Source organism: Bos taurus, chromosome 16 (genome assembly GCF_002263795.3).
Source record: "Bos taurus isolate L1 Dominette 01449 registration number 42190680 breed Hereford chromosome 16, ARS-UCD2.0, whole genome shotgun sequence".
NCBI classification, from domain to species: Eukaryota; Metazoa; Chordata; class Mammalia; order Artiodactyla; family Bovidae; genus Bos; species Bos taurus.
The window spans coordinates 71,796,594-71,808,691 of record NC_037343.1 but is presented as its reverse complement, the minus strand read 5'-3'; the positions used below and the strand labels follow the sequence as shown (position 1 = coordinate 71,808,691).

Sequence of the window (12,098 nt, the reverse complement as noted above, 5' to 3'; positions counted from 1 at the left end):
GGGGATTGTCGCAGGCATTCTGGCAGCTGGGTTTCCACAGTAGTCTAAAGGGTGGGCCTGGCTGTTCTAGAGATTACTGCCCTGCCTTCGGGCAGCTGAACTTCGCACAGAAGGTCGGTTCACTGCTTTCCCCCTGGAACCTTAAATCTGCCTAGCGCTTCTCAGTGTCACCACCAACCTTGTTAGGTGAATAGGAAAGATAATAAGAAGCCCATTTTACGGATGAAGAAAGAGAGGCCCGGAGAAGTTAAATTTTCTCAGAGTTAAATTCAGCAAGGAAAGATGTCTCAGTGGCTAGTGAATTCAGGGCATTTTCCACCAAAGAAGGTGCCGCTGCCCAGAGAAGACCTCCAAGCCCCAGCCCTTCAGCTTCTTCTGCAGTTGAGGCAGATGGAGACGTGAGAGCCCTGGGCAGGCTCATAATCCTATTCCCTTGTTCTAAGTCTATAAATATTATTCTGAATAATATGGAGTTCATTTAGCCAGCATGGCTCAGATGGTAAAGAATTCATCTGCAATGCAGGTGATCCATGTTCGATCTCTGGGTCGGAACGATCTCTTGGAGAAGGGAATGGCAACTCACTCCAGTATTCTTGCCTGGAGAATCCCATGGACAGAGGAGCTTGGTGGGCTACACGGTGCGTGGGGTCGCAAAGAGGCAGACAATGCTGAGCAACTAACACTAATACTAACCTAAGAAAAACCTCAATTTTCTCTTTCAATAAAAGTCTTTAGGGACTTTCCTGATGGTCCTGTGGTTAAGAAGCCTCCTTGCAATGCCAGGAATGCAGGTTTGATCCCTGGTCAGGGAACCGAAATCCCACAGCCACAAAGCAAATAAACCCTCATGCCACACGCAGCTAGAGAGCTCACACGCTGTAATGCAAGAGTCCATGTGCTGCACCCAAGACCCAGTGCAGCCAAATAAAAAAAATAATAATTGGTAAATTAAAAAAAAAAAAAGTCTTTCTTTAAATGTCAAAATCTGGGATTTGGGACATACACTGGATATAACCAAACATTTTAACCTAATCAAATTTGTCTTTTCAGTTTTCCATCACTCATAGCATTAGTCATTCCCACTCATCAGGAGAGAAGTAACTAGCATAGATATAGTTACAAAGTCTTCCTTAAATGTGCTTGAACGCTTTTTCCCGGCATTCTTGTCAACAAAACATTTCCCTCTTGTCTGTGGTTCTGCTTCTTTTCTGTTTGTTTTTTTTTTTTTTGCAGATGTGAAACTAGGCAACTTCTTGACAGATGCATCAGTTACATGGTTTATAGCTAAAAGAAACCTAAAACTTGGGAATTCCCTGTGGTCCAGTGGTTGAAACTCCTGGTTTTCACTGCTGAAGGGAGCACAGGTTCAGTCCCCAGTCTGGAAGTTGGATCCCGCAAGTCCTGGGATTCAATCAATTCAATCAGAAGACATTCATCGTTGCACAGAGCTGACAATCCAGAGATAGGGCATCCCTTGGGATCAGCTCGGGCCAGTAGCTCAACCCAGTCCCAGGAATTCCTTTATCTGTGCTTTCTTCCAATCCAAGCCTTGGCTTCACGCACAAGCTGGCTCATGTCCTAGGAGCAAAATGGCTGAGTCAATGACCAAAGGGTGGAAACAACTCAGTGTCCACTCGCAGATGAATGGACAAGAAAATGTGGTCTACATATACAACAGAATATTAGTCACCTTATGAAAGAAGGAAATTCTCACACCTGCTATGACAGGGATGAACCTGGAAGATATGCTGAGTGAATTAAGCCAGTCACAAAAGGACACAAAGCACGATTCCACTTATATCTAGAGTAGTCAAATTCATAGAGACAGAAAGTACAAAGATGGTTGCCAGGGGCCGCAAAGAGAGGGGGACTGAGAAATTACTGTTCAAGGATGTAGAGTCTCCATTTGAAAAACGAAAAAGTTCTGAAGATGGATGGTGGTGATGCTTCCCGATGTCACTGAGCTGTCACCTCCTCCTCCTCCACCACCTCCTCCTCCAGCACCACCACCACCACCTCCTCCTCCTCCTCCAGCTCCTCCTCCTCCCCCTCCTCCTCTACCACCTCCTCCTCCTCCACCACCTCCTCCTCCTCCATCTCCACCACCTCCTCCTCCTCCATCTCCACCACCTCCCTCCACCACCTCCTCCTCCAGCACCACCACCACCTGCTCCTCCTCCTTCAGCTCCTCCTCCTACCCCTCCTCCTCCACTCTCCTCCTCCTCCACCACCTCTTCCTCCTCTTCCTCCACCTCCTCCTCCAGCACCACCACCACCTCCTCCTCCAGCACCACCACCACCACCTCCTCCTCCACCTCCAGCTCCTCTTCCTCCCCCTCCTCCTCCACCACCTCCTCCTCCTCCACTACCTCCTCCTCCAGCACCACCACCACCACACCTCCTCCTCCTCCAGCTCCTCCTCCCCCTCCTCCTCCTCCACCACCACTTCCTCCTCCACCTCCTCCTCCTCCATCACCACCACCTCCTCCACCACCACCACCACCTCCTCCTCCCCCAGCTCCTCCTCCTCCAGCTCCTCCTCCCCTCCTCCTCCACCACCTCTTCCTCCTCCACCTCCTCCTCCTCCAGCACCACCACCTCCTCCAGCACCACCTCCTCCTCCCCCAGCTCCTCCTCCTCCAGCTCCTCCTCCCCCTTCTCCTCCACCACCTCTTCCTCCTCCCCCTCCTCCTCCTCCACCTCCTTCTCCTCCACCTCCACCACCACCACTACCTCCTCCACCTCCTCCTCCACCTCTACCACCTCCTCATCAACCACCACCACCACCACCATCTTCTCCTCCTCTTCCACAACCTCCTCCTCCTCCCCCACCAACTCCTCCTCCATCTCCACCACATCCTCCTTTTCCACCACCTCCTCCTCCACCTCCTCCTCCACCACCACCATCTCCACCACCTCCTCCTCCTCCACCTCCTCCTCCTCCATGTCCTCCTCCACCACCACCACCTCCTCCTCTCCACCTCCTCCTCCACCTCCTCCTCCACCACCACCATCTCCACCACCTCCTCCTCCTCCACCTCCTCCTCCTCCATGTCCTCCTCCACCACCATCACCTCCTCCTCTCCACCTCCTCCTCCTCCACCTCCTCCTCCAGCACCACCACCACCACCACCACCTCCTCCTCCACCATCACCTCCTCCTCCACAACCTCCTCCTCCTCCACCTCCTCCTCCAGCACCACCTCCTCCTCCTCTACCTCCTTCTCCTTCTCCTCCTCACCACCACCACCACCTCCTCCTCCTCTTCCTCCACCTCCACCACCACCATCAGCACCATCTCCTCCACTACTGTCTCCTCCTCCTCCTCCACCACCTCCTCCTGCACCACCACCACCTCCTCCTCCTCCACCTCCTCCTCCACCACCACCATCTCCACCACCTCCTCCTCCTCCTCCACTTCCTCCTCCTCCTCCTCCACCTCCACCACCACCATCAGCACCATCTCCTCCACTACCGTCTCTTCTACCTCCTCCACCACCTCCTCCTCCACTACCTCCTCCTCCACCACCACCACCACCACCTTCTCCACCACCACCACCGCCTCCTCCTCCTCCACCACCTCCTCCTCTTCCTCCTCCACCACCACCTCCTCCTCCTCCTCCTCCTCCTCCACCTCCACCACCTCTTTATCCACCACCACCACCACCACCACCTTCTTGTCCACCACCACCTCCTCCTCTTCCTCCTCCACCACCTCCTTCTCCTCCTCCTCAAACTTCACCACCTCCTCCTCCTCCTCAAGCATGGGCAAATTTTGAAGGAGAAAGCAAGAAGACAGTGACAGTAAAATGGAGGCTGTCTGGGTGTGGCCGAGACTGCTGGCCATCCTCCAACGTCTCCCTTCTTCCTTGGCACAGAACCAGACTACATTTCCCAGCCTCCCTTGCTGTTGTGTATGGGTGGGCAAACTGTGGCCTCCTGCCAATTTTTATAAATAAAGTTTTATTGGAACACATCCATACTCATTCATTTATTTATTGTCCGCTGGCTGTTTTTATGCTATAGTGGCAGATTTGAGTAGCTGCAACAGAGTCTGTATGACTTAAAAATATTTACTCTCTGGCCCTTTACAGAAAAAGTTTGCTGATCCAGGATCACTACCCTATGTCTTTATGGGATGTCTTTGTTACAGTGGTCTAACCTGCCCTTGGCTACTGCAGTACAACCAACACTGCTCAGTATAGGAAATACATTAACATGCTTTACATTCTGAAGATAAATAACTAACTCTCAGTAAATAACACCTGTCCCTGCCCTATGGAACTACTCAGTTCAGGTGACTGTCAACCTTAGGGTTGCTGACCCAGCAACACTGCACAAGACAGCCTGTGGAAGACATTCAATAGAGGTAAATACAGGTTTTATTCCTACTTTGTGGCTTATTACTTTGGCCACCTGATGTGAAGAAATGACTCAATGGAAAAGACCCTGATGCTGGGAAAGATTGAAGGCGGGATGAGAAGGGGACGACAGAGGATGAGATGGTTGGTTGGCATCACCAGCTCAATGGACATGAGTTTGAATAAACTCTGGGAGTTGGTGATGGATGGAGAGGCCTGGTGTGCTGTAGTCCATGGGGTTGCAAAGAGTCGGACATGACTGAGCAACTGAACTGAACTGAATTGAGTGGCTTGTTTTCTTTGGCAAGCTGGATCAACTTTCATGTCACAGCTCTGAGCAGAGACAGAAATCAATCCCGCACTTATTTCAGTGACACTCAGCACCCCAGGAAGCTGCCCATCTGACCCACCCCTTAATATGCCCATGGACACTGTTTTGGGTGCTTTTCTCAGGGTAGTTTCTGCCTGCTCTGCCCCAGGAATCACTGAGCAGGGCCCTGGAGCCAGAGCAGAGACTCCTGCTGGTCCTGGCTGTTCTCACAGGCCAAGCTTCTTAACATTTTCCTTTAGGAACCATTCTGACCCATCATTAAGTGTGAGACTGTGAATCTTGAAGACATCTCTGGAGGGAAATGTCCTGGTAGTGCTGAAGATCTGGAGGGTCTAGTTGGTTTAGGCTCAGAGGTGAGGAAGGCAAATTCCTTAGGCTAACTTTAGCCGATAGGTCAAGAGTGGAGCCGAAGCCCTGGGGAGTCTGACCTGTGGATTTGAATCTCAGCCTGGCTGCTGGCTAATGAAGCGATCTTAGACAAGTTACTTAACTGTTGTGTGCTTCCAACCAGGCTGATAACTGTGGCACCTCTTTCACTGAGCCATTCGGAACATGACGGGAGATTTTGCTCAACAAATTGGCTCAGCACTTGGCTCCAGACTTTTAAACTCCTGATCACCACGGGCTTTAAAGACTAGATGAAGTAGTTTGGATGTGCAAGTGCCAGGAAGGAGGTCTTTGTGAGAAGCAAGGCTGCTAGGAGATAATGCCTGAGGTTTCTGACTGTATGAGAGTTCTCGATTGTTCCCCCAGTACGCATGGCAGCATGGGGCCAAGGGTGGAGTGGGAAGAGAGGGAGAGGACTGTCCAGCAGCCTCCTTCCTCTAAAAGTGACTGGGCAGAGAATGGATGTTCACCGGGCTTAAAAAAGTCATCTCTGGGCTTGCCGTGCCCTGCCCTCAAACCGTGGACCCTTGAAATGGTTTACCCTTCTAACCAAGAATGATGCTCCAGCCCACCTAAGCTCTTGGAAAATGCACATGTAAGGTTGCTGAGAAGAACCAGGCCAAACCTTCCTTATCCTTGACACTTGGCTTCAGCGTCACCTCCCCAGGGAGGTCTGGGAAGGGGGGCCCCTGCACGAGCCCACATGGCACTTTGCATGCTCCCATCATAATTCATTGCCTTTTGCAATTTGTTCAACAAATATTTGCTGAGTGCCTACCACACACACAGTTCTTTGTCTATTGTCTGTCTTCCCACTGGACTCCCTGAGGGAGGTCTCTCCACCACCGCCTGGTCCTCAGATCTTCTGAACAATAGCTATGAATATTCATGACTATTGTTCAGCGAATGACTGCGGCCCCCAGCGCTTTGTGACTCTAAAGTATAATCACAGCTAACATAAATTCAGTGCTGTCGGTGTTCCAGGAGAGATGGAAGCGCTATCTATTTATCCAGAGACTCTGTGAAATAGAGGTTCCCACCCCGCTTGGACAGACGAGGAAGTGGGAGCTCCTAGCTCTGGCCCCGCTTGACTCACACAGCTGGTGGTGAGGTCTGTGTGGCTCAGGGTCCCTTCACCTACAGTTTGCGCTCAGCTAACCAGCCCTGTGCTACCCACGCTGGCTGGAGACATAGATATTATTTCAGATCCTTGGTTAGGCTTAGAAAACGAACACAGCAAACTCTGAGGTTCTGTGTTTTCACGGTAAGGTTGTGCAGGTAGATCCTGAGTCTACCTGCACAACCTCTCAGGTCAAGGAGGGTCAGAGGTCGTTTACACTAACACCTGTTGTTGTTAGTTGGCTAAGTCGTATCTGACTCTTTGCAACCCCACGAACTGCAGCACAGCAGGCTTTCTGTCCTTCACTATCTCCCTGAGTTTGCTCAGATTCCTGTCCATTGAGTTGGCGATGCTATCTAACCATCTTGTCCTCTGCTGCCCTCTTCTCCTCTTGCCTTCAATCTTTCCAGGGTCTTTTCCAGTGAGGCAGCCCTTCTCATCAGGTGGTCAAAGTTCAGAAGCTTCAGCTTCAGCATTAGTCCTTCCCATAAATATTCAGGGTTGATTTCCTTTAGGATGGACTGGTTTGATTTCCTTGGTGTCCAAGGAACTCTCAAGAGTCTTCTCCAACACCACAGTTTGAAGGCATCAATTCTTCAAGGCGCTCAGGCTTCTTTATGGTCCAACTCTCACATCCATATATGACTACTGGAAAAACCACAGCTTTGATTATATGGACCTTTGTTGGCAAAGTGATGCCTCTGCTTTTTAATACATTGACTAGGTTTGTCATAGCTTTCCTTCCAAGGAGCAAGCGTTTTTTAATTTCATGACTGTGGTCACCATCCACAGTGATTTTGGAGCCCAAGAAAATAAAATCTTTGTCCCCTTCTATTTGCCATAAAGTGATGGGACCAGAGGTTGTGATCTTAGTTTTTGAATGCTCAGTTTTAAGCCAGTTTTTCCACTCTCCTCTTTCACCTTCATCAAGAGGCTCTTTATTCCCTCTTTGCTTTCTCCTCATTAGAGTGGTATCATTACACTGACTTAACGACTGTGAAGCAGAGCAGCCCAGGTGTCAGCCCTGACTTTGTAAGACCAGGTACAAGAAGTCAATCTGCATGGGGAGGCCCTGGGGCTAGACGGTGGGGACCCAAGATGCTCCTTCAGGTAACAGCCTGCTGCTTTGCGGTGGTACCATTGTGTCTGTGGGTCTGCACTCCCCTCCCTTCTGATGAGACAGAGGTGAGCTTAGGCCTCCAAACATTCACAGCATTTGCCGGCCCCCTGCCTGAGTGCCAGCCCCTCCCAGAAGCCCAGGGCCTTTGAATCAGTCCCTGGTAAGGCATCCTGCTGTGACCTAAACTGACCTGCATTTTCTGCAAGTCACAAGTTAGCCTTGGCCCCTGAATAGGGGTGGGGGAGACAGAATAGAAAATCACAGAGAAGCAAACAGTCCACCCTCCTGCCCTCATCACCTCCAGTGACAGAGGAGACGAGGGGAAGGACGGGGAAAGCACAGATGCAGGCTGGGGCCGGGGCCCTAATAAAGTCAACTCTACCTGAGTTTTCAATTACCTTCTGAGGAAGTCGGGAACCACCAACCAGGGTGGGAGTGGGGCGAGGGGTATGAGAGCTCAGTTCGGTGCTAGCCCCTTTGTAACTGCATGCTCTGCTCGCTATTTTGATGATGGCTTACCCGATTTCCCAGAAGAAAACCAGCCCAGGGAAAGAGGTAGAAAGAAGAGAAGTCCACATTCCACTCCCAGCTCTGTCTTCCTCCAGACAGCGGGGTGACCGACTTCCTGGAGAGACAGGACACTCGGCGGGGTCCCGGGGACTTGATCACGAGGTGGGGGTGCTGTGGGCCTCAGAAGGGGGCTGGAGCAGTGCAGTGGCGGGTCCACGGCTGGGGCTGGGGCCTGGAGGGCAGGTTCCTTGACGACGCAGAGTCGAGGGCAGTGGGAACAGCCTGACTCAGACATCTGGGCCAGCAGGTGAATCCCTCCCCAGCTGTGTGCCCTTCCGCTGTGGGCCCCCCCTCCACCACCCATCATGTATAAGCCTCAGTTTCCCCAGAGGTAAAATGGACATAATCTCGGAGTCGTGCTGAGAAATGTGAGCTACTACATGCTGTAGCCAATAGAGTCTGACGGAGAGTAAAAGCTCAGTAAATGCTAGTTGTCCTTGCGCCCCACCCCCAAGCCCCACCTTCCAAGGTCTGTGGCCCACAGCAAGAGCAGAGTTAGCTTTGTAGGTCGCTCACCACTTCACATGCCGTTGACCCTGCTCTCCTTGGCGTGGGCTGATGCTTGGAGACTTGGCGGCCCAGAAAGCACGGGCGACGCTGAGGCTTGGTGTTGTCTGTTGCCTGGCACCTCGAGCAACCCTGAGCCACCCTCCCCACCACTGTCATCACCCTGGGCCTTGGCGCCAGGTGAGCAGATGGCGTGAGGCCAAGTTTCCCTCCTGCACGGAATTTGCCAGCCTCACAACGCTCCTGCCAGCCTGACCTGCCCCGGGTCCCAGGCGGGTTTCACCCAGGCAGGCTGGGTTCCCACTCCTGCATCTTATCCTGCCCAGAGGTGATGGCCGCTGAGGGAGGGGGAGAGGTTCAGCCCGGAGCTGCCCCGACAAGCCGGTGTGGTGGAAGCCCTCGGTCTTTTCTGGTCCCTCACCACCCCAAGCTTGGCACCCAGCCTCACGCTGGCTACCAGCCAGCTTCCTACATCTCATTTGCTTATCACTGTTTGTTTTGGAGGCTTCTGGGAAGCCAGTCCCCACCTGAGGGGGATCTTTGACCTGGGGACTTGTGAGGGCTGAGACTTTGAATTCTCGAGAAAGTCCAGCTCACAATTGGCCACCTCAGGCCCAGGGAGAGTGGACTCATTTGACCTCAGGGCCATGGCCTGGCATCAGGTTCCTGGCACATGTCTCCAGGGCAGACCATGGGTAGGGGACACTGGGCCATTCCAACACAGAGCTCATCAATGGGACCTGCCTGAGGCAGCTTCGTCTGGGGTCCAGGGCGGCATGGGTCTCTTTCTGAAAAGAGAAATGATAAGCATTTTGTATTCTTCCCATTGTTCATTTGGATTTGTTTTGCTATAAAAGGAGCATCTAGAGGAAAATTATTTGAGTAAATTATGGACAAGTTCCTGTGATGAGCGATTAGCAGAAACCCCAAACTTACCCCAGTTTGAGATACAAGGGTGAGGAAGTAATTTTAATAAAATCTCTACTTGATAAATAACTTTTAAAAGCACAAATTGCCTGGCAATGTCCATTTAAAAAAAAAAAAAACTTTTAAAATTGATATTAACACCCCCTATTAAATGTGGTAGAATCACATATCATCCTGTAATCCCACTCCTGGGCATATATGTGGAGAAAAACGTGGCCCAAAGGACACCTGTGCCCCAGCGTTCATCGCCGTGATCTTTACAAGAGCCAAGACATGAAAGCAACCTAAATGTCCATCGACAGAGGAATGGGTACAGGAGATGCAGCGTATAGACAATGGAATTTTACTCAGCATTTAAAAAGAGGGAAATATTGCCATCTGCAGCAACATGGATGGATCTAGAGATTGTCACACTGAGTGAAGTAGGTCAGAGAGAGACAAATATGGTACCATGTCACTTACATGGGGAATCTAAGAATAAAAAATGGTACGCATGAGCTTATTTACAAAATAGAAACAGAGTCGCAAACTCGAAGAATGAACTTATGGTTACAAGGAAGGAAGGGTTGGGGAGAGAGAGAGTCAGGGAGTTTGGGATCACATGTACACAGTGTTATGTTTCGAGTGAATAATCAACAAGGACCTACTGTACAACACAGAGAACTCTGCTTGGTACTATGTAACAACCTAAATGGGAAAAGAATTAGAAAAATAATATTAATATACGAATACATACATACAATTGAATCACTGTACACCTGAAACTAGCCCAACACTGTTAATCAACTCTACTCCAATATAAAACCATATTATAAAAAATGTGGTAGAATCATAAAAGAAACAGGTTGAACATAGTAAATTTGCGAAGAATAAAGGAAAAAAAACTCAGGTTATTCCCTTAACAGAGATAGCTGTTTCAGTGTCTAGTTCAAACTATGATACTATATATACCACTTTGGGTCATGGTTAGCATTTCCCCAAATCAATCTTGTAATGTTCACTGGGGTAATTTTAAAAATTTTAACGGTGGCATAGTAGTCCAGCATGTGGTTGAATAAGCCTTTTTTTTTTAACCATTGCCTTTTTGATATTTAGGTTGTAGATATCTACATTTTGCTCTTATTTTTGTTGTTGTTCAGTCACTCAGTCATGTCCGACTGTTTTCAACCCCATGGACTGCAGCATGCCAGGTTTCCCTGTCCTTAGCCATCTTCTGAAATTTGATCAAACTCATGTCCACTGAGTCGGTGATGCCATCCAACCATCTCATCCTCTGTCGTCCCCTTCTCCTCCTGCCTTCAATCTTTCCCAGCATCAGGATTTTTTCCTGTGAATCAGCTTTTTGCATCAGATGGCAAAAGGATTAGAGCTTCAGCTTCAGCATCAGTCCTTCCAATGAATATTCACTTTCTTTTAGGATTGACTGGTTTGATCTCCTTGCTGTCCAAGGGAATCTCAAGAGTCTTCTCCAAGAGCCTTGCTCTTATTTAGAAAAAATGCTTATTAGCCATCTTTGCATGTTGATTTGAGAACATCCTTAGGGTTAACATCCTAGCAGTGGAATTGTTGAGTCACAGGGTAAGAACCTTCTAAGACTCCAGGCACATCCTACCTTTGAAAACCACTCCCACCTTGAGATTAGGGAAGTTTTACCTGAACTCTCGGTAATGTGATGGTGAATTTGTCGCTATATGTTTGGATTATAATCCATCTGGACTAATAACACTAATAATAATAGGTAATGTTTATCAGATGTGTTCTAAACTAAGAACTTTACATGCATTAGCTCACATCCTTCTATAATTACACTACAAGGAAGGAACTATATCCCTTCTTACTATAAAGAAATAGATCTTGATTTTAACCCAATATAAGGGATGAGGTAGGAATTTAGCTTTATTTCCCCACATGATTTGAACATAGTTTACTAAGCAACTGATCTTTTCCCCACAGATCTGAACATCACACTCATCGTAAACTAGTAATTTTCTCTAGTTCATAGGGTCTGTTCCTAGACTTTCTCTTCTTTTCCATTGAGCTGTCTGCCCATCTTCCATTCTTCTCTGTATTCATTTCTGTTTTAATAGCTGGGAATGTAGACCCACATTGTTCTTTTCTTCCCCCAAATTTCATGACTCCGTTTACATGTTTATTTTTCCAGGTGAGTTGTTCCATGTAAGTTCATTACATCAGATTTAAAAAACAAAAACAAAAAAACCTTAGATACTTTATTAGAATTACCTAAAATGTAAATTTGAGCAAATGGCATTTTACAGTATTAGGAGTTCTCAACATGGCATGTTTTACCACTTATTTAATGTCCCTCTGTGTAGTTCAGCAGATTTTTTGCGATGAATATTATGCGTTTCTTGAGAGGTTTACTCCCTGGCGTTGCTGCTGTACATGGAATGTGTTGCATTTCAAGTCTGCCGGCCTGGTGTTTGCTGCCCGGACAGTCCTGATTCAAGGACAGCTCACCCACCCCCCCGCCCCGGGGACAGCCACGGCACTGGCCTGGCCCTGCTCCTGTCCACGACTGTGCCCAGCGAACCCCAGAACCCAGCAAGAGGGGGCTTCATCCAGTGGGCACCGCTGCAGGCAGGGGCAGTGGGGTTTTAGCTGCTCATTTTTAAAGCAATGGTGCTCACTGTCGGGGGTCAGAGAGTGTCCTGAGAAGACTGTGGACTTCATCTCAGAGAGATGATTAAATGCTGCCCAGGTTTTCTGAAGATTCATGGACATCCAACCTCGGATACATCCGAGGACCGTAATTAAC

The 12,098-nt window shown here is 49.2% G+C and overlaps 1 protein-coding gene across 1 annotated transcript; it reads right to left on the bottom strand.

The window, feature by feature from the left end:
- Window positions 1–3,204: 3,204 nt before the first annotated feature.
- LOC132342503 (FK506-binding protein 5-like) lies at window positions 3,205–8,821 on the bottom strand. The gene is made up of 2 exons (XM_059875827.1): window positions 8,405–8,821; window positions 3,205–8,075 (listed from the first exon to the last, which is right to left on the bottom strand). The coding sequence occupies exon 2, from the start codon at window positions 3,844–3,846 to the stop codon at window positions 3,214–3,216; it is 633 nt and encodes a 210-aa protein (XP_059731810.1). The 5' UTR covers window positions 3,847–8,075; window positions 8,405–8,821; the 3' UTR covers window positions 3,205–3,213.
- Window positions 8,822–12,098: the final 3,277 nt, after the last annotated feature.

Coding starts and splice junctions, on each gene's coding strand:
- LOC132342503 (XM_059875827.1), bottom strand. CDS start 3,846: ATGGCCAGCAGTCTCGGCCACACCCAGACAGCCTCCATTTTACTGTCA.